This window comes from Tinamus guttatus, unplaced genomic scaffold (genome assembly GCF_059628265.1).
Source record: "Tinamus guttatus ecotype Peru unplaced genomic scaffold, ASM5962826v1 Tinamus_guttatus_pri_ptg000047l, whole genome shotgun sequence".
Taxonomy (NCBI): Eukaryota; Metazoa; Chordata; class Aves; order Tinamiformes; family Tinamidae; genus Tinamus; species Tinamus guttatus.
Genome location: NW_028288581.1, coordinates 1937642 through 1960271, shown reverse-complemented (window position 1 = coordinate 1960271; position 22630 = coordinate 1937642). Strand labels below are relative to the sequence as shown.

The window sequence follows — 22630 nt, the reverse complement described above, 5'->3', positions numbered from 1 at the left end:
GCTGGCCGGCGTGTCCTGGCACCAAGAAATCCGGGGCGGGGTTGGCGCCGCTCGCGGAGCTGGACGCAAACATCCCGCCTTATCTAGAGCCCGCTCCCGCTGCCGACCGCGGCTTGTGCGGGAACTTCGATACTGCGGGTGCTTCGAGGCAGCGCTACCTGACCAGGCTCCAATGCTCCAAGGCTGAAAACCCTGGAGACTGAGGCTTGCTTAAGAGCGAATGACCTCTCTACTAGCTTCCTAATAATCTTGGAGTAGTATTTACTTGTTTTTAATTTACTTATTAAGACTAGAAGCACATCCCTCTGGAGACACTGCCTCCCTCGTTGCCGCCGGAGGCTGGGACATCCAGCGACACCTTTCTTGGGCAGCCCTCGCCCACGCACCAAGGGGAACAGAAACACAGAAACATCCACTCCCCTATTCCCGGAGGCAGGAGCACAAAAAAAGGGGGGAGGGCGGATTAAAAAAAAAAAAAAAAAAAAAAAAAAAAAAAAAAGCAGACAGCAGTGCGGCGGCCGCTAGCTCTTTCCCGCCTCGCGGAGCCTCCGGGCGCGGCAGGGAAGGGAAGAGGCGGAGGTTCCCGGCTCCCGCCGCCGCGACCCGCCCGAGGCAACGGAAAACACGGAGCCGCGGGCGGGCGGAGGGAAGGGGCGGCCGCGCCGCGCGCCTGCTCCGCCGCCGCCGCCGGGGAGGAGCGTCCGCGCGGCGCCGCCCCGCTCCCTTTGTGCTCGGGCAGCGGGCGGCAGCCGCAGTCGCCGCTCGCAGCCCGGGCAGCGCGCGCCTCCGCCCGCTCCTCTTCCTCCCCTCCCTCTCCCTGCTCCCCTCCTTCCCCTCCCGCCGCCTCCCCCTTCTCCTCCTCCTTCTCTCTCTCTCTTTCTCTCCCTCTCCCTTCTCGCCGCGCTCCCCCCTGCCCGCCCTGCCGCCCGCCATGTCGCTGGGAGCCGGCCCCGAGGCGGGTTTCTCCAGCGAGGAGCTGCTCACGCTGCGCTTCCCCTTGCACCGCGCCTGCCGCGATGGGGACGTGCCCGCCTTGTGCGCGCTGCTCCAGGGCTCGCCTCGCTCCGACCTGGCGGCCGAGGACTCCTTCTACGGCTGGACGCCCATCCACTGGGCCGCGCACTTCGGCAAGGTGGGGCCCGGCCCGAGGGCGGCCGCGAAGGAGGAAGGAGGGCGCGCGGGGAGGGAAGGAAGGAAGGAGGGCGCGAGACCCGCGCGACGCGCCGCCATCTTTGCCCCCTGCGCGCGCTGCCCGCGGGCGCCGCCGCCCGCGTCCCCCCGGGGCGCCCGGCCCGGCCCGGCCCGGCCCGGCCCGTGAAGCTGCTGCCGCCGCCGCGGGCGCTCCGGAGCCGTGAGGGGGAAACGTGCCCTGCGCCGAGGCGGCCGCGCGAGAAGGCCCGCGCCGCTTTAAAAATAGCGCTGCGGGGGATTAGCGGGCTCGCGAGCGGGAATTAGCAGCTATTGAGGAAGGAGCCAGGCGGAAGGGTTACCCGAGTATTTTTCTAAAATACCTTTCTTCTGTGGCTTGTTCGTGCATCCTAATCTTAAAATGGGCGGTATTCTAACTCATTGATTTTTATCTAGAGCTTTCCCATCTGTTAATTCTATTAATATTATTTTCATTGCAGAATTTTAGCCTAAAAACACATTTTTTTTTCTTTCATTGATTTTACTTTTCATTTTAAGGGCCTGTTTTTGTTGCTGTTGCTCTTCCTCTCTCCCAGTATATTTTTATCTGCGTATTGATCGTGCTGGGGAAGGAAGATGAATGTGCTTTTTCGGTCACGATGATTTACGAACGCAGCAGGAGATGGGCTCTGTGTTAGAGGATGGGCCCTGCGATGCTTGGTGGGGAAGCGCGTCAGGAACGACGCTGAGGTGCCCGTTTACCTGCTCGGTAGCTGCTCCGCTTTTTAAAAAGAAAGCTCGGCATGAAGCTCATAGAAGCTGCTGTGATTTGGCATTATTTGGGCTTCTGCCGATCCTGCTATTTTAGGTTTCCTTTCTCCATCTTGCAAGAATTTCTGTTCTTGTCCGTGCTTGCGGCAGTCGTGCCTTTGCCCCTCGGACGTGGGGCTCGGCTTTGGGGGCATCTCCCCTCCCCAGCCAAGCCTTTCAAGCCTCTTTTTATCTATTATGCTCGGGTATATGAGGCTTTTGTGTACGTTAGCATTCCTGTCAGACACTCTTAGAATCACAGCTGCCAAAGGGAACAGTATAAACACGGTATCTTGCAATATTCGTTTCAGATGCCCACAGCAAAATGTACTTCGGTTTGCACTATGTTTGGAGTGTTTTTTTTTTTTTTTCCTCCCCCCCCTCCATGTGGAGGAGGGCAGCAAATCTGTCAAGAGAAATGAAACTTGCCTAGATGACACAGGTTACACGCGTTCTTACGCTACTCTGCAAAAATGTGCCTTTTAAAAAGTCTAGGGACAGAGGTGACTTCAGTTTGTGGAAGTGATGTGCATCTCTTACGTTTTTTTGTTACATATTATTTCTTTGAGAAAATGTCTAGCATCTCTTGAAAAACGATGCACTAATGTGATTGGATCCTAAATTTGACTTATTTCGTGTTCATTAGGGGCAGCTACAAGCAGGTGAAAGGTTTTCATTCTTGGCTGTTGCTTATCCTTTTACAATAGCTGCTTTCAGCAAACGTTTGCATGTGTGGCTTTTATATTTTTATTTGTATTTACCCCTCCCCCCAAATTTAGACTGCTCATAATTGCAAATGGAAAGTTCTGCTCTTTCTGAAAGTATTGGTGTTTTAAAATGTTTGGTTTTTGAAGTGTTCATTAGTAGTTACTAAGCAAGATTCTCTCTTTTGATACATTTTGTTTCTCTAGATTTTGGGAAAGCTTTCCCCTTTTTTGTTATTCTTTTCCTGAAATAAATTAGCAACAGAAATGCATGGGCTGCTCTTCTAACCTAGGCTAAGTTAGGGGCATGGTCCAGGAGACATGTCTTGGTTCGACTTCATCTCTGCATGAGACTGGAATGACAAAATTGCCCTGGTTCCTTTTTGGAGTGTGTTTGGTGGACTCACTTGCAAGCAGCAGAACCTAAAACATTTCGGACCTGTGCGCGCATAAGCACACGCAGCACCAGCCCAGGGTTGTTGAACTTCAACCATATGCAAACCTTTCACTTCCTTTAGTCGTCGCACAAGCTGAGCATGGGAGAAAGCCTCATGTATTGAAGGGCATTACAAAATTGTTGCGGAATAAAGCTTTGTATAATTACCTCCTTGCTCACAATTGTAGATCCATTGCAAGAAGTCAGCATCCATTATGAATGGGCATGCGAAAGAGGAAATTTTTCTCTTCTAATTTGGAAATACTGTTCTATTTGCAATAAAGATATGTTATCTTAAGAATTGCACTGTTCATGGATTGATAAGCATGGCTTATTTTGTTGAGACATACCTGAAGAGCTTACAAATAATAATTAAATTATGAGAAAAGCAAGCTAAAAATGATAGGTGAGCATTCTTGCTTGTAATATTTGAAATTCTAATGAAAGTATGCCTTTTTTTTTTTTTTTTTGGTCCTTTGTTTGTACAGTGTATTTTCAGGATATTCCATGGCAGCAGAGAACTGCGTATAGCTTGCAATCTAAATGGATTATTGTTAGAGCTGCTGTATTCAAACTGGAGTTAATTATGTAGTGTCTTATATTTTCCTGGCATTACGTAGATTGTAATGAAAAGAAGATGGATCAGAATGTAAAATTGTTAGTAACCTGAAAAGCTACCGTACAGGTTAAAAATGAGGCCAGAGTACAAATCAAAGCAAAAGATAGATAAGAAAGATAAGAAAAGAGATAAGAAAAAGGACAAGGAAAAGAATAAGGCAATCTATGTATGAGGTTATATACTTAATGATGACATGTATCTTCTGTTTTATAAAGCCCATTTAGAGTGTGCTAGGAGGTAGTGGTTCACCAGCTCCCCTAGCTCCTTTTTAAATTGGCAGGCTATAATACCTGCCTCTTTCACCCCAGTTTCTGCGCAGGAAATGCTACTCTTTATAATGAAGTATTCTCAAATGAATTCTATTGAAAATCTGTTTTAGAAACTGGCTGAACTTTGCTTCTTTTTGCAGTTACAGCAAGGGAACCTCTGGGTGTAGCTGCTGCCTTCTCCCATCCTTAATAATTAATTATTAGGAGTTAATGGCCATATTGTGATGGGGAGTATGTAGACAATAAGGAAAATCTTAGAAAATACAGCATTTATTTGGGGAAATTTAACATTAAAATTATGTTTTTGTTGCACCTATCATCGCATTCTTGCAATACAGGTACATGTTTATTCTTTAAAAGATGCTTTCTGTTGGGTTAACGTTAAGGTTTATAGGGATGGGTTCATTAGTTTTGTGATATTTCAGTTACCCTCGTCCCTGGACATGTTCTTCATGGTGAGTTAATGGTACTTTTTCTGTATCTAAAAGTCCACTGCAATGTTTTAAGTGCTTTTATATGCCAGGAAATATATGGTTCACATTTGTTTATTTGAACTATACAGAGAAGGAAAAGCCATTTGCAAATCTAACAGAAAAATACTTTGAGAGTGACTCGTCTTTTTATCTCATTTATGTAACTTGTCAAGCTCAAGAATTTGTAAATTAAAAAAGATAAATGAGCAAGACTTGGCCATAGGGGAGCACAGAATAGCACTGGAATTTGGGTGGTTGTTTTTTCGTCTTAATCACACTGCCAACTGTCTTTCTGATGTTTTCTAATCACTCATTTATGAACAAATTATTTCACAGCTGGGGTATGGCTAGTAAGCATCATCTTTAATTATGAGAGACTGACCAGTAGATTTTGTTTTACATGACCCAATGTCCTGAATCATCATGGTGCGTTATTTTCGTCTTGTTTTGTTTTTGTGTGTGTGTGTGTTTCCTAACCACAATAAACTGAAGCCTAGACTAAATTGTTTGTTTTACAATAGTGCGTTCTTTTTCCTGTCAACAAAAAGGCAAAGTCACAATATGACACAGGAAGAGAGTACTTTTTGACTATTTTTGAAAGTTGAGGTCATCATGACTGTGGTTTCCTGGTGTCTACAAATGTGATGTTATGAGCGTTTAGAAACAGCAGCTGTTCTGATATCTGACACTTTTGGCTAGTATGATAGGAAAATGAAAGCCAAAATACAGAGGGGCAAAATAAATAATATTTTGAAGCAAAGAGCTTTTCTATTAGTATTACTATAGACTTGAATTCTATTTTATTTTAACAACTCTTCATCTGTAATATCAGAAAAATGATGAAAATCATTAATTCCTCATTATTACAGATTAACTTTAAAACTGTTAAGTTCTCCTTAAAAATATGCTTCAGTTCCTTCAAGAAAACAGCAAAGAATTTTTTTTTTCTTGCATTTTACAGTTTACTTTCCTTTAAGCTTTATGAAAAGTATTTCTGTACATCTAATGAGGTTTTGTTATTTTAGCAAACATTAGCTATAATGTCTGCTTATTATCATGTTTTTTGCAGTTTTGATATTTCAGAAACTTTTTCCCCCCTCTCTAACAAGTGAACCACGTATTTGTTGAAGTGACCTCCGAATTATTTGTGTCCCCTTCTGTCCTGTTCCCAAAACTAATGTTGACGTTCAGTTTTGAGGAGGAGAATTAAGTAGTTCTTGGGTATAGTCTCTGGTCAAAGAACGTAGGGAGAAGAGGAGCAATCTTAATGTTTCTGTGCTCACCAATTGTTTTGCATCAACTTCGCTACATGAGTCATGTTAGTTTTCTAGGATTTTTTTTTCTTTGACCTGTGCTGACTGTGTCATAGAACATCTTTATAAAACTTTTATTTTTGTTCCCTCCTATCTTTAAAGCTGGAGTGCCTAATGCAGTTGGTGAGAGCTGGAGCCTCTGTCAATGCCAGCACAACACGTTTTGCTCAAACACCAGCCCACATTGCTGCTTTTGGAGGACATCCTCAGTGCCTGGTTTGGTTGATTCAAGTGGGGGCCAACATAAACAAACAGGTATGGACTGATGCGTGTTTCGTGTTTGCGTGTAATTTTGAAATAGTGGTTTCAGTCCCTTTTTACTGCATGTATCTACATATACATGTAAAGATTATATCCTAGACATCGACAAAGTCAAATGACTTTATAAAGAAGGCCTGTGAGTGACAGTTGGTGTAGAGATAGAATGAGTAAGTGTTCTTTAAGCCTCTAAAGGCTTGGAGATTATGCTTATTTCTATCAAGAATTGATCTCTTGCTGCATCTTGGAACAAAACGGCTTCAGGTTGATCCAGTGCTGACAGCATTAGCAATTATATTGGTATTGTTATGTGTCTATAGGAGAAAAGAAAAAGTAATAAGAAAGGTCTTATTTAAATATATAATTAATTGAATTAATAAAAAGATTAACTTTACCATTATCTACTGAATCACAAGAACTTCATGCTTCTTCATGATGCAGTCATAAATCTAGCTTGTACTAATGAGACCTGCCGTGGTTTATTTTAAGTTATATTTGGTTTCCTACTGTTTCCATTTTTAGATTATTCTGGAAGTTCTGCCAGTAACTTATTATGAGTAGTTACTACCTTGCTGACAAAGTACAAATGAATGATTTTTTTTTTTCCTCTGATAATTTTCCACTGTTACTGCTAATACTGTTACTTGGTAGCAGAAAGTGGAATAATATAGCAAGATACATGGAAAGGACTCCTGTAATTTGTACAGTAACAGAATCAAGTGCTTAGAACTTAGTCTTTTGCAGAATACATTCAGTACTGAGAGAATTTATTTATGTCCTGTACATATATAGTATGTACCTCTATATCAGTACTGAAAAATTATAATGTTCTATAATAGTAAATGCATATATACTGATATTAATACTAAAGCTGTGTACAGCACTGCAGGCATAAAATCTCTGGCCTGAAGCATTTCCTTTTATGTATAATATACAATAGTCAAGTTGTATTTTATATGCAATAAAGTTAAGCTAAGATTGCTGAAGAAGTTTTGCATTTCTAGATTTTTTTTTAATTATGCAAAAATAAGAAATGGGGAAGCTTGTGTTGAGTTTCAGAAAAGAAGGCTGATGATGCATTGAGAACAGCTGTGAGAGACACCAAGAGAGTTGTAGAAACAATGGAGGTGATTGGATGCAGAGGCTATAAACATCCTGATACCTGAAGCAAGTGATTTATGCAATAGCTGTTATTGCATAGCGGTAGAATTTTCCGAAAAGAAAATGCAAGAAGTAGGAATGCATCTGGAGTCTGCGTGAGAATGTAAAGAAATGATGATGAGAAAGCAGACATGGCATGCATGGACTAAAGATCTACTTCTGTCTGCTAAATGAGAAGAAGAAATGCAGAGGAATGATTGAGAAGAATGAAAGCTTCAACTAGGACCAGTGAAGTTGGAATGCAGTTAAAGAAGTTTGCTGTCCTGAAACATGGTGGAAAAAAAACATCCATTCTAGTGGATGAGGATGTGACAAAGAAGAGTGTGGAGAAATCCTGCTTCGGGCTCAGGGCAACAAAGAAATCATCTCAAACGGAAAGCGCAAGCCAGCGTAGTCTGCAGTTAAAAGCAGATTGGAAACTCATGACTTGAAAAACTGATGGTGTGTCGCGAAAGCAAATGCAAATGCGAAAGATCTGTGGTGCTTCACAAGAGGAAGTGATATGGTCTTTTTTTTTTTTTTTTTTTTTTTTGAGATAGTGATGATCATATCCTACAATTTCCAACAACTTATGTTGTGACTTGCAAGGGAACGAACTCCAGTATATTGAATCAAAGACCAAAGTCCTGAGTCAAACACCAAAGTCACTTTATTAAATATCAGATAAAACTTACATACTGTACTATTCCAGATGTAATACCTTATTTGTCTAAAGGAATGCAAAGCACCGTTACCAGATAGTTTCAGTATAAACCTTTAGATTACTGGTCTATCCAACTTTTTGGTCACATAACAGCCAGATAGTTGCTTTTACTCCCCCTCTGCTGATAGAACACCTGCACTGCTGTCCTTGAGGCTGGCTATCTACTAACAAGACATGCTGTGCTACTGTTCTCAAAATGGGCCTCCACAACTTAGACACTGGATCCATTTATCCACTGTTAGCGGAGATACTAACATAAATAACACACATCTTCCACAATGTAACCTACCAATATGTTGTTCATAATGGTAAGCTCAAGTTATAAATTTATACTTGAGTGTAGAAGGCAGCTGCTTTTTTGTTTGTTTTGTTTAAAAATAAATAAAAAACACTTTTTCCATTTGGACTTAACATGCTATTTTTTTCCTTTTGGAAATGGCCTCTGTTGATTTGCAGAGAACGACTTCATGTGGCCTTACAGCAAAGGGATAAGAAGTATTGCTTCTCTAGAGATGATGCTAATTTACTCTTCACCCAGCTAGTTACCAACATGTGGCAGTGGGCATCAAGAAAGAAGACTAAGCAGTGTAGGATTGCCCATACTGGCAAGACCTGTATGTACATTGATATCTCTGCTGGGAGAAAAATAAAAGAAATGACATGATGTGTTAGAGGTTTGTGTTTTCAAACTACCTATTCCTGCTGGATTGAATCTAGGTAAGCAAAAATATTCCATCAGCTTTCATCTGTCCTCAGAATCCAGAAGGAGAAATGGCCATGAATTTGAAGCATTTTTAACAAAGAACTGGAATCACACTGCAGTCATTTCCACCTTCTTTGCTTCCCAGCCTCAGAAAGGAGAGGGTATTAGGTCTAATGAATCTGAACACCTTTGGGAAATGTGATCAGTTCATAGAACTTGGAATTCTATCAGTCGAGTAAGGAATCCAGTTAGTTTGTATTTATTGTCAGAAAAGGTGGTGTTTCCATGTCTCAGTAAGATCTCTATACTGGAAGTATTTTTAAAGTGCTCACATTATTAAAAACCTCTAGTGTTAATGTTTGTGAGGGCATCTTGTATCAAAAGGAATAGTTACAGGTAAGCAACTTTCCTGTTTCTTGATAAAAGGCAGAGCATTAAAGCTAACTAAAGCTAACTAATTAAAAGCTAACTGAATCATGCAGGCATTTAGAGCAGTTTAATGTGTTCTTCTCTGAGTTCAGTTGAAAATGCTAAAAGCTAAGAGAAATTGGTAATCCCCAAAACAGGAATAGGGAAATAGACTGGGCTGAATAAATTACCATCTCTAAAAGAGGAATAGGCAGAGACTTCAACATAGAAACAAAGAGAGAATAAAGAAGGAAGCTAGGTAGCTGTTTAGTAAAATGAGGCACAACTCAAAAGATAAGTCATAAGCCCAAGCTAAACAAACTGCCACTGGCCTTCAGAAAGGACAATGATCCTTCTCCAGGGGAAACTGGAATGCAGTTTGCTCTGTGTAACCAAAAATAGAGTCAGGAAAGAGGTGAGCCTTAGGCCTGAAAATGATGCCAAGTATAGTGCCAAGTAATCCAGCCACTGAACTATTCCTGCGTGTGGCCATCCATTCCAGTAATTGTGTCTAAGCTGAAGTGTTCTGAAGCCCTATTTTCTTTCTGGCCTGTGACCTAGAGAGAATTTCTTTGCAGAGCTAGGAAAATATTTCAGATTAATAGAAGTGAAATAGATATATTCTCACAGGAGAACTTTCAAAGAAGGTAACAAATACTTGGGATAACTGAATTTTATGTGCAGTAACATATCCCCTAATTCTCTAAATATTTCTTTGATTTCGTGGCTTCAGAAGAGGTGTTACTGGCCTTTTTGGGCCAGCAGTTGAACGAAGCCCTCCTTAAGGCAAATATTCTCATCTGAGGTTGTTACCTTTTTTCTTGATATTGGTGGGGTGATTAGTAGTTGCTGCAAGTTAAGGTTAATCCTGTTGGATTAGTGCCTTGGTGAGGAGCTCATTTGCAAAGGAGGAAATGAAGTTGGCAAGTAGCAATTTGAGGCTGTGTAAAACTGTTAAAAAACACGTTCAAATTATATTTATACAGACTAGAAAGTGTGATTGAATTTCTAAGATGCTTAGCAGAGATTTTAAAACACCTGTTACCTTCCAAATCAAAATGGTACTAAGATTATATTTTAAATATGTTTATAATTCAAATAGCACTAAAATGTAACTAGAACTGTAAGGTTAGGTGGGAAGACCCCTTTGCGTTAAGACTGGCAAGTCAGTGAAGATAGTGAGTTTCTTAAATAACTCCTCTTGGCATTATCTTAACAAATGGAATGGGAAAGCAAAAGCGGGACATATGCAGTTAGATTTGGTTTAATGCTAGTGGAACAGACAATTGGTCTCTGTCAAATTGAGAGAGGAAAGAAAGGCTGGAGAAGAAAAACTTGCTAGGCAGTGACACTTTTGAGGACTATGATAATAAATCCATATAACAGAAGAAGAACTGAACTGAATTTGACTTTTTTTCAAGGCCATATCCTCTTAACAGATTCTTCATGATTCCTGATGCTGATCTTTGGTTGCGCATACTGAATTTCATCTACAATCTGTGGATCATGACACTGGAATTCACCTGTTCCTTACGAATTTCACTTACACAATTGTAGATTCTTTCTCTTAAATGAGAAACTAGCCTGCAAAGAGGGACTTTCTTGAAAAGCAACACACTTTGCCCAGTATATTTGCACATGTTGTAAGAAGGCTAAAGGATTAGAATGTAGGTGGATAGTCCCGGAACAGAAAGTCCGTGGCACAAAGGGATTAAACATACATGTCTCATTAGTGATCTGGCCTGTATATTTCTTGTGGATCCTAAGGTCAAATTTGCAGTGGAGACAGGCCTGGGTACTCCTCACCTGGTGAGTATTGATGGTACAGTACAGCAACGTTTCAATGTGTCAGCAAGGCCTGGAAGCTCTAGTCCCCCAGAGACGACCGTACTGCTTCTAACCTCATGATGACTTGCTTGGTACAACTTACTAGGAAACAAACATGCCAGAAAATGAAATACAGTGGTGTTAATATCAATTGTTATTGTAATATGTGCTGATTTTTAACAGATTTGCTCAACATGACTGTACTTACTACCAGGTTACTGTATAATGCTCTTCTCAAGAGTTACTGCCCTGACTATGCCTCCTAATGTACCTCACAGCCAACTGTCGTATTCAAAATGTTACCCCGAAGTACCCGGGGCATTTGCTAGTTAATAAATGCTGCATTTATATATCTGTTTGCTTAATAAAAATGAGTAATGTAAAACAAGATTTTACGTTTTAAAAGATTATACTTGACAAAATGCAGTTTGTCTTTGCAGGATTATGTTGGTGAAACTCCTATTCATAAAGCAGCACGGTCTGGTAGTATGGAATCCATAAGTGCCCTTGTGGCTCATGGTGCGCAAATAGAGTAAGTGAGGTTTTTTGCTTTGTTGCTGTTGTGTGTTTAGCTAACTAACTTAGACGGGTAAACACAGATACTAATGTTAGAAAAAAAAACCCAAAACAGCAGGCACCTGATTAGAAGACAGCTAGACATGTTCAACTGTAATAATGCCCACGATGCGTTGCATGTCTGGTAGTAAAGCATATTGTCCTTAAGTAGTATCAGTGTGCTACATTCCTGTTGCATTTATATCTGATCTATTAAAATGTTTAGCACGCTTTTGTGAAATGCCCCCAAATTGTACATTTTATAAAATGTATAGTTGTTTATTACAACAAATTGACACCTTATGCTGGTGAATAAATTTAGAAAGCAATGCAAAAGCAATGTTATGTGCAAAATAGCATTTCACTCACTCTTAGCTGTTAGTTAATACTGTTTGTTAGTATACTCTGTATTTGCACTGTTAACTTTTTTCTTTAAAGGTTTATGTACTGCAAAAACATTCAGAAAATCTCACAAACTTTTGAAACTTACAGCATGGACAAAATGGATGCAGTATTCACCTAGAAATGTTGAGTATAAGCTCTATGGCTTATAATAACGTAAATACTTTAGCAATTTGTTTTTAAGTAGAACTAGCCTTATTATATTAAATGATAAATAGTTTGTTGTATTTTAACCTGCAATACGAAACTTTTAAGTTGTAAGTGAAATAAGAATCATATAGTTAATTTATTGTTTTACCCTTTGGTTTCCATCTTACTGTTTTTGTAATGATGTCCTTAAAATTTAACTTTTTCAATGGTATCATAGAGTATTCAGGAAATATAGTAATTTTTAGGTTAGCTGTAACGAGCGAATTATTTTCTATGAACAAAATATTTCATGAAAAATGACGCTGAAGTAATTTATTCAGCTGTCAAGGTCAGTTAATGACAAGTTCATTTAAATCAATCTTAATTTTGTAATTCCCATTTTGCATTCACTTTCAAATGTCTTAACTTGGATTTAAATTTACTGTGGAATCGAGCAAACCTTAATTATCATCATCAATTAGTGCCTAATGTAATTTTTGGAAAGCATTCAATTGAAAGAGAAGTTACAGAATTGCATAAACAATTTGAAATTAATGTCTTAAGAGTGAGAAGAGGAAGTGTTTAAATGCCTTAGGATTTTCAAGATAAGTGGCTGAATACTTGAGGTTGAAGATATGGCTGCAACTTTAATTTATCGAGTTTTTTTTTTTAAACATATTTGCAAGACTTGGAGGAAACATTTCTGTAAAATTTTGAAGAAAAGAATGACCAAAGCTATTTTTGATCATTTTCTGATAGAAAATTCAGCAGAAATAGTAATAGGCTTCTAGTAGTTTTAGCGAACAGAAAATAATTTGGATTCTCTGTTTAGTAACTTCAAATTTCATCTGCATTATGGTAGCATACACTCACCATGAGTGTTATAGGTAAACAAAAGCCTGTCCAGTAAATGAAGCCAATGCAATAGGCATTTTAGTCATTTGGAGGTCAGAACTTTTCACCAAGTAGTTTAATATTGGGTGAAATTTTGGACCTTTGACCTGAGTGAGAGAGCACTATTGACTAGACTGAGATCAGGATTTATTCCATTGATTCTGTTTTTTCAGATCCCATTTCTTAAATTTGATCAAATCCATGTGTAACTTTTTGACAGTGATACTTTTTTGTTGTCACTCAGGTTCTGTTCTAGTGATTTAGTTGATTTCTTGATTTTTTGTAACGTCTTTGAAAACGTCAAACCTGAAAATTTTATCTCGTTTATTTTGTAGCTTCTGCTAGGGGAGTAAAAAAGGAGGGTGAGCTTATCCATATTTGAGATCTAGTTAGTATATCTTTACCAAAGTTATGATTAACTGTGGTGTAAGATTAAGACAACAGTTTTATTAAATACACAGAACTGATCAGTAGAACTGATGTGCTGATCTGTAACGATGATGAATTTGGCTTTTTTATGGGAGTTAGGTCTTTATAAATCTTTTATTTCTTTATTTCTCTATACAGCTGTTACAGTGTCCAAAAGTAGTTACATGAAGATGCAGAGAATATTCCCTTTGACTGCAAATAGTCAAGCATACTCCTTACACCTGATGATATAAAGTGTTGAACCATTATCTAGGTTCATATAGAAAGTGAAACAGGAATGTTAAGATTTTATTACTACACTAATAGTAATCAGCAGTGTAATATTACAATAGGTGTATTTTTTAGTAAGCGATATTGAAATATTGCTCTTTACAGTAGTCCAGGGTATTACATTTATCTTTCATGTCAGCATTCACTGTGTCCCTGCACTATTCAGTGATTAGGCTATACTGGAAGCCAAAAGAATATTGCCAATAGTCCAGTAAGGCTAAAAGTAGGAATTTCAGTTTGAATAAATTTGCCTCATTTGAATTGTTCCAATCTGTTGCAGGCTTGTTAGTCTATTGCTTTTGCAGAGAAATACAGTATGTTGCAGTCTCTAAATTTCATTGTGTTGCATTGTTTTCCTAATTGATGAGAGAGAATTTGGGTCTCTATTCCTTTGTAAATTTTTAGCAATATTAAACAATAATAACTGTACCCCAGTGAAAATATTTTGATTTCTTTTGTGGTATTTACCTTCTCATTTTAGCTGAAGCATATTCTGTGCACAGTATGTCCTACAGCCATAAAAATGGTTGCTCCACTAACTATGGTATTCATGGACCCTTGAAGAGGGGGAAGCAGGTGGTCACAATGTCCTCATATGAGTGAAAAGGTTTGCTGTGTAACTGACTTTTTAATGTGGATAGTACCTTTTAAAAGTATCCATAATATTTGCTGGATTTTCACTAAAAAGGCATAATGATGCAGTTTATGTATGATTGATTGTGTATTATTTATAATGGTGACAAACCAAGTGTCCACAGCTCTTTACAGAGGTAAAGCCGTCTTGGTGCCATGTTTTGTTTTGCTCTTTTAGTACATTGTTTTTCAAATAACTGGATATTACACGATTTCAAAGATTGTATCAGAGTTTATATATAAACATAAAATTCAGATATAAGTATAGGATGTTGTGGAATAAATAAAATTAAGCAGTTGCAGCTGTTAATTATACTTACTTGAACTGTTCTCATGCATTTCATACCTGCAGTTTAGTGCAACTCAGTTGCGTATTTTGTCCACTTGTGAGTAAGAATTCTTCTGCAAATGTAGTTTGGACAGTTGTAGATTCCTAAGTGGCTTGGCCTTCAAGTAAGGGAGAGACTTTGAATACTAGTTTTTGTTTCATCTTCTGAGGTAGAGAGACATGTAACTTAAGGCTACAAAGTGGCTTAATATGTCTCCATCCAACTGAACACAGAAAATCTTGATGATGAACTTTTCTGTTTGCACTGATAAAATAGTATCACTGCTGCTTGCTTACTACACAATTAGATTGATAAAGGTGCTCGAATACTGGGATAGAAAACCTTTCATTTTTCCCAAGCAAAAATTGTACTTTTTTGGAAAATCGACTTGTCTACCATGATGAGATGCTGCGAGAACTTGAAGAAGTATTTTCCTTTCTGTTTTCTTAGACTCTGGTCTTCACGTTTGGGAAAATGACTGACATGCTGGAATAAATAGACCAGTACATCTGTTCGTACCAGATTACAGATTCGTATCTTGACATTCATTTGCGTCTTGTTCGGGTAAACGTTTCAGCTCCTTTCTTATTAAAGCATTCACTCATTATAGCATTCACTCATTTCACATTGCCAGAAACATGCATCTCCATGCCCCCCTTTTTTTTTTTTAAAGAACTTTTCTCTAATTCTTTGACACTAGTTTAATTCATCTTTGCAGCTGATGTGCTGTGAACTGCATTGTTTACAAAAAGTGATTTCTTTTTTCTTCTTCACAGCTGCTTCCCTACCCCCCTGTAACACGTAATCTGTCTAGTATAGATTCTCTTTAGCATCTTTGGATCAGCCCTGTCTGAAATTCTTGTACTTGTCTCGCTCAAGTGAAATCTGATTGAAGTTTGAGTTGCGACCTCTGCTGTGATATCTCAGCATTTGTTCTTGCTTGAACCGTTGCGACTTCCTGACTTTCTCAAATTCGGCTATTTTTAGTGAACAGAACAGTAGACAGAGGTTTCATGATGCTAAGCAACAGACGCCTTAAATAATGTGTCATTCCTTTGTTATGCAAACAGTCAGTTCCTCTTAAGTCTGTGAGGGAAATTCTTATGGCCTGTTCTTTTCAAGGGGCTCAGGATTTGCTGTCTCCTTCGTTAGTTGAGGTGTTTCTTACTTGGAAGACAGATGTGGCTGCACCTGTCTGGAATTCTTCTTGCTCTTTAAAAAAAAAACTCTTAGCAGATGGGGCAGGGTCGTATATACACATACACATATATTTATAGCATTTGCTTGTTTTCCTTGCCTAGGTAACTTAAGTACCAAACTTCTAATACCGAATTGCAGGTCCTTTCTGGTGTTGGGTGCTCACGAGTTGACATGCCATTGCTGTGTCATTTCTTTACTTTGGATTCCGTTCTGTTACAGTGATTCACTGTAGAAGAGTCGACTTTTTACTTTATTTTCTTATGGTCATTTACCCCATCATGACAATAGTACTTCCAGTTCCTAAGGATTATTTGCTTACAAATCAGTTGGTCACTTTTTCGATAGAATGGCACTTACAAAAATCTTTATATACTAATATGTAATGTTTAATACTTTTCTACTCTGAAGATCACTTCCTAGATCACTTCCTAAATCGTTCCTTTTGCAAACCTGATTGCCTGCTCTGCATATAGCAGCTAAAGAGCCAGATTAATTCTGTTATGTTGTTAGTGCTCGATAGTTGATGAAAATGTGACTTTTTCTTGTTTGTTTCTTTGTTACAAGTATTTTAAGGCCCTCATAATAGTATATTTGTCGTTAGTCATCCTGCAAAATGGAGGCTGTTGGGATACTGGCTTCCTTTGCCATTGTATGTAAATTCCTACAGAAAGGCAAAGTTGAAGTGGCTTCTGTTTTTCAGTATAAACGTAGTGAAACTCTTAAGTCTTCTTCAAAATAATTACAAGTGTAGCTTGCTAGTTTTCTGCACATTAGGTTTCACTCTTGATATGACTGTGAAGTTAGGCAGTATCATGTTTTGTTTAGATTAATAGAAGTATTTGGGAATACTGAAGCCAGTCATACCTATATGGATAACTGGTGAGTTGAAGAGGGGAAGCGAGAGACTCGGTCTTACAGTAAACCCGGATAAGAAAGGAGAGTTTTTTCCAGCCATAGGTGTTTCCAGTAATTGTAGGAAACTGGGACAAACTCTCAGCACTCAATTCTTGAGTCTGAGAGTGGGAATGAAATAGCAGCAGTGGTTACTGGCATCAGTTCAGAAAAGGGAGAATGTGAGAAGTTTGTACTTATTATGGCAGAAGTTAAATCTCTTGTTAAAGCAGTGATATTCTGTGACCTTCCTTGAGGAAAGGATGCAGGATATGGGTCAGCTTGATAGGGAGGCTTAGTCATTAGCAATGAGGCTTTGTGATTTATAGCACTGGTTTCTCTACTTCTCTTCAATCTCGAAGAGCTGGATAAAGGACGGTGAAATATTATCAACGCTTTTCAAGTATGTTAACTAAAATTTCTGAAGGGAATGCTAGGGTTTGGGCAGGGCGAGTTAGGGAAAATAGGGGAAGAATGATCTGTCTTCTCAGATGATATGTTCACTGTACAGTTTCCTTTAGGATAGCTCGTTTCCCAGAAAAATACATTTTTGCAAGAGGAAGTGCAGTGTGGTGTGCAGTTAAGTTAGGTGGAGAAATGGGGGCATTACAATCCAGGAGTTGGGTTGAGCATGTTCGTACAGCGGCAGCAGCAGGGACGCCACGTATCGATAGATAGACTTGTCTGGCGTGGGGAGATGGTTGTTTCAGATGGGGCGGTGATGGTGCTCCGTGAGCACTCTGTGCTTCATCTGTTCCTACCCTTGGCTGGATACATGAGTGGAGAATTGGGGATTACAACCCATGCTGACCTTTGCGGGTAGATTGGCTGCTTCGGGTGGTAGCGCCTGCCCTAGCTTGTGTGTTTTCAGTGGAGTTGACCCCAGCTCAGCTTGGTATCTTTGAATATGGACAGAAATATTAGGCATATTATGGTCTGTAGCATGTTCAATTTGATCAGAAAAGATCGTGGAATGTGTGACATGCTGCAGGTTGAGAGATGTGTCTCCTTGCCTGGAAGCTTAACAAACCCTGGGGTAGCTTCTGCAGCTGTAGTGTTGGGAGTGTGATCTAGAGGAGAAAGTTCTCTTCTGCTTTGTATGTTCTTGCTAATGCACAGTAGGTAAATTATCTTTTAAAATGAGTGAATCTTAAATTGAGGAAAAACTCTTTTAAGATCATTTAAGGTGCTTTCATATACTTTACCGATTTCTTAATCCAAAAGATCTTCTATCCGCTAAGGAAAAGATAATGACATATAGTAATCTTTGTTGCAAAAAAATACGATTTTCTGTGATTTGAAAGTCTTTCTCTCAGTCCCTGTTAGTCTTAGTCTTTTTTTTTTTTTTTTTTTTTTTTTTTTGCCTTTTTTGCCTTTTTTCATGCTTTTTTCTTCTGTTAGTATAAAATAGATAAATAAACATCAGGATTTTTTTTTAGGTTTTTTTGTTTGTTTTGTTTTTTAGTTTTTCTTCCAAATTTTTTTTTACTATCCTTTTTCTATTAACTCTGAATTTTGTCTTGCTTTCATATTTGGTACATTTGATAGTCTTCTTTCTTAATTTTTCTAATCCTAGGTTGTCACTGTTCTCCAATTGATATGTTGAGGAAAAATACGGTGATTGTGTTTGTTCTTGAAAGCATCTTGGCAAATCCGTGTTGCAAAGCCATTAGCTTCCCAAGTCAGGGTTTGCTCGGTGCTCTTCCTTAATAGTCATCATAACACTTTCTGCATTGTAAGCAACTTGACAATTTCTAATCTGTTTCTAGATGTAGCTTAAATAGCTGCAGCAGTGAGAGTTCTGATTTTCTGAAAGTCAAATAGCTAATTAACTCTTTTCTACTGCTTTTGACCTTTAAATGGTTGTATTACGAAGATGCGTGTTTGAAATTTGTTCTTGCTAGCTACCTAGGGAACCTTCATTCTTGTTTTAGCAGGAAAGGTCTTTTCTGTTACGCTATATTGCAAGCAGAGTGTGATTTTAAAAAGAAAAAAAAAAAGAGTTATCATATCCTTCATAGACTTTTTTTTTGTGAGCTGTATTTAGGAATCATTTTTATGTAATTTTAAGTATAAGTTCAAATACAGTGTTGATTGCTTCTACCAGACAAGGTTTGATAGTGGTATATTGTTGAGGTAAAAGTTTACTTAAATATTAATATTTTTTTTACAAGAGAAGGTAGTTGTCCAAGTCCACTCTTTAAGGCCTTTCTTAAAGCATTAAATTAGAAAACAGATGTAGCAGTAAGTTGCTGTCTAAATCAGAAAAAAAATCCAACTATATAAATTAATCTAGCATCTCCATTCTTAGAGCCTCAACATTTTAGTGATGATTCTAGTATTTTAGTGTTGCATACTATGGTGAAAAGATTCTTTCTTGTGCTCAGATGTAAGTTGAAGGAGTTGGCTATATCTGTGTGATTCTTGGTGAAGCTTGCTATGAACAAAGAAACTTCACAATTTGCCTGTTTATTTTCCCCCAGATTCCTGGTAGCTTTATCATTTTGGAGGGCTTGTTATTACTCTTGACAGTAGTTTTAAAAAGTTCAAAATAATTCCAGCTGCCACTTGTTTTGTTGTAAAATAAAAACTTGGCACCAACTTGTGCTTTTGTAGAGATCCAGAATGTAATCCTGGCATGAATTTTCATAGCTGTCCCCTGCAATGACACCTCTTTAGTTAAGAATATTTCTTCTCTTGGTATCTGAAAAAAAGTATGTTCTAAAAAAACTATTTCACAACTTCTGTATTTGGACACCAAAGGGTTAAAACACTTAAAGATTAGTATTTTTAAAACACTTGACTTTAGAAATTTTAGACTAGTATACTGATGTTTATAGGAAACGTTTTTTTCTCATTGTGGGTGTATTAGTGTTCTGATCTCTTTTTCTTTCTCCTTTTGTTTTGTTTTAATCCTTGTATCTGCTAATTTTTGTATAGGAATAGTTACTAATTCTTTTGAAGTACAGCATACTAAATTTAAAGTAATTGAAGCCATGAGTTGACCAGTAATTTTAATCCATTCTGTATAAATTTCAGTGAAGAGCTGACGAATTGGTTTCAGGCTGAAAGTAATGATGCTTAAAAGGCATAAAAGGCTTAGTGTCTTGTTGTTAAGGTGGTCACATGATAATGGCTTACATAATGAATAATGTGCTACAGCACTTTATGTATGTTAATGTAACTTTGAATCTTAATGTTGCCTGCAAATATGTGATCCCTTATGATATAAGTTTCCTGTTTATGCACCATTGCCCGTTTAAATCAAACAGAAGATTCTGAAACTGTAAAAACTACACATGTCAATGTTTTACAGCTACGTAATTCGAATTGACTTGATTTTTTCAAGTAATCCTAGAAAGGGGGAGCATTCCATATAGAAACTGCTGAAACTGCCACAGGTGCTTCTCCGAAAACCTTACAGTTGTGGCATTGAATGTTCAGTATCGCTTCCTTTCTGCACACAAGGCATACTGTTGAGGTATTTGTTGCGGTGATTGGTTTTAATGCTAATCTAGGAATTCAGATATAGAATCTATAGATTTGCATGCTTTGCTTACCCTAATTTACAGTTTATCTACATTTTTATTTGTAAACTAACAATAGATAAGTTGAGATCAGTATTTTTAACAGATATTACATTGATATACGAAAACTGTGGTTTATTTTCTTAGATTGTCGCATGGCATTAACAAAAACAGAGATATAGGTGATGTAATCACTATTTAAAATTATACATTTAAGGGATTTTATATATATATAGATACATATATACATGCTTTTTTCCCCCAAAGATTTAATGTTGACTTTCCAGAGAAATATTTGTTTTGCTTTTCAAAGTATGTGACATTATAACTGGAAGGTAGTGTATTCACAGTAGTAAATCATAAAGACATGTAGAAATATGCTTACTCTTTCGTCCAGAAAGTATAACAAATATGAGCAAGTGAAATACTTAGAAATCGGATTTTTTACCTAAGTAAAATTCCGTATTATTTAAAAATTACTTTAAAATTACGAGAAGCACATATTTTCTTTCAACAGATCCTTTTAAGAGTAAGTTTTTTTAAGGTTTTTTTTCGTATTTTCTATAATTGAGTTATAATGGAAGTATCTTGCAGATTTCTGCGAGCTTTCTTCAGATTTGTCTTCCTTTAGAGCATTTTTCAAAACAACAAGCTGCAGCTAGATTTAAATAGTAATAAAATATCCTGCTTAACTTAAACTAAATTGAAAATTAACTTCCTGTTTCTACACGCCTATTTAGTGAGATAGTGTATTTTTCTCTTTTTTTGAACAATAATTGATTGACTGAGTGAGTTAGACTCTCCGTCGGCGTTTTAAGCATTTCGGAAGGAATTACCTGTGCATATACTTCATCATCATCCTCTTAGTAGCTGCTTTGATTTGACACCAGGGCTCTCAGATGAACTAGAACTGCTTCGGGTCATTGCGATGATGTCAACTGAAGGGTGAAAATGGAATTAGGAAAAGAAAAAGTCCTCTTCCTACCAGGATTATGCAAAGTTTTGAAGACTGCCTGTGGACATCACTTGATGCGTGAAGAAAATGGATTAAGAGTATTGTTTTAAGCACTGTGGAAGGTACATGGTTTGCAAAAAGTCAGATCTTAAGCTCTTAATAACAGTATGTGTTTTTGAATTAATTTTAAAAACACTTGTCACTAAAGAATAATCCAAGTGTAATATGTAATCTGACAAGGAACTTCAAGATCACCTACTTCTACTTCTTCATATCTAGACATCTCTGAACTTTTTCTGTGTTGTTTATTTTTAATACTATATGTTTTAGAATAACTTCATAATGAGGAAAAAAAAAGTATAATTTCAGTTACATTTGTCTCTTTCATTTGCTCTGGAATTATCTTCTCATACTTCAGGATATCAGGGAGAATAATATGTCTTTATCTTTCCCAGCTCCTGGATTTTAGCCTACATAGAAGGATGGGGGTAAATACACACTTCACACTTCTGATTTCTCTGTAGTAATAATAAGTGCATGGAAATAATGAATAAACTGTAAAACAAAAATATTCTCAAGTAAAAGAATCTTAATAGAACTCCTTCTCTCAAAAATATGAATTGATTTGGAAATGATACAAGGTGTGTGTTTTCTAGGTGCAGAGTGAATTGACTTTCTGATGACTTAACAAAAACTGCATTTCACCTCGGATAAGGTGAAGGCAGGGATTTTTCTCTTGTTTGTCCATTCAGCCATTTGTGTAACCCTGTTTGGAATAGATGCTAAAAAAAAAAAAATTAGAGCTATAGTTTTCAGTGTACTTTCTTCAATTTCTCCACTTAAAGAGGACTGATTAATCTTAAATTTTTAACTTCTCAAGGCTTAGCCTAATTCTCTTTTCTTATAATAAAATATTCCTCCATCCTTTCTCATCTTTATTACTGGCTGCCCTTTCAGATCATTCTTCGAAAAATCTCAGTCTCTGTTGGTTGTTACTGGCTTAGTCCTGTTTCAGGTAGGTAACCTAACTTGGAGAAGAACGCTGAAAGAAAACATAACCTTTTCTCAATTTCAGGATTTTTTTAATGGATTTTCAGGACATTTCTCATTGTAGTTATATATTCTGGGCAATACAGCTGCAGAAATGGAGCTATTGTATTTGCTTATATGATTAGCTTGCCTTAAGGTTTAATATCCAGTAGTGTATTCTTAGCTTCCTTGGACCTTCAGATATCTCAAGGTTACATTTAAAATCGCATGTCAACTGACACGGAAGGGATTTTATCATATAAAAAAAACTATAGTGGTAGATATATTTTTTGATAGCTGTATGAAACTTTTCACACACTCCTTTTCACAGCAAGTCTTGGGGCTGTTTTTTGTTACAGTATTCTTTAGCTAATCAAAAACTTCTTTTAAAAGAAATTGTGAAAAACTAAGAGAAATATCTTTCAAGGGACATCTCTCATAGCTTTAGTAGTTGACAAGTTAGCTTGTACTAATTAACTCCTTGACTTTCCTACTGGTTTAAAAAACGTTACCCTTTGTAGTCCATGGCATATCATATAATCCACCTAACAGCCAGACGAATCTTCCGTTACTGC

The 22630-nt window shown here is 37.9% G+C and overlaps 1 protein-coding gene and 1 long non-coding RNA gene across 2 annotated transcripts in view; both read left to right on the top strand.

Moving 5' to 3' along the window:
- The first annotated feature begins 899 nt into the window (after window positions 1-899).
- ANKRD10 (ankyrin repeat domain 10) overlaps window positions 900-22630 on the top strand; it is a 33767-nt gene continuing 12036 nt past the window's right edge. The window contains exons 1-3 of the mRNA XM_088538559.1: window positions 900-1132; window positions 5855-6007; window positions 11253-11344. Coding sequence (XP_088394685.1) covers window positions 932-1132; window positions 5855-6007; window positions 11253-11344 — 446 coding nt within the window. The 5' untranslated portion in view covers window positions 900-931. The remainder of the gene's footprint in view (window positions 1133-5854; window positions 6008-11252; window positions 11345-22630) is intronic.
- On the top strand, window positions 13561-19985 carry LOC148595925 (uncharacterized). Its single transcript, XR_015914250.1, has 2 exons — window positions 13561-14098; window positions 19861-19985. It is a non-coding gene; the product is annotated as an uncharacterized LOC148595925 (long non-coding RNA).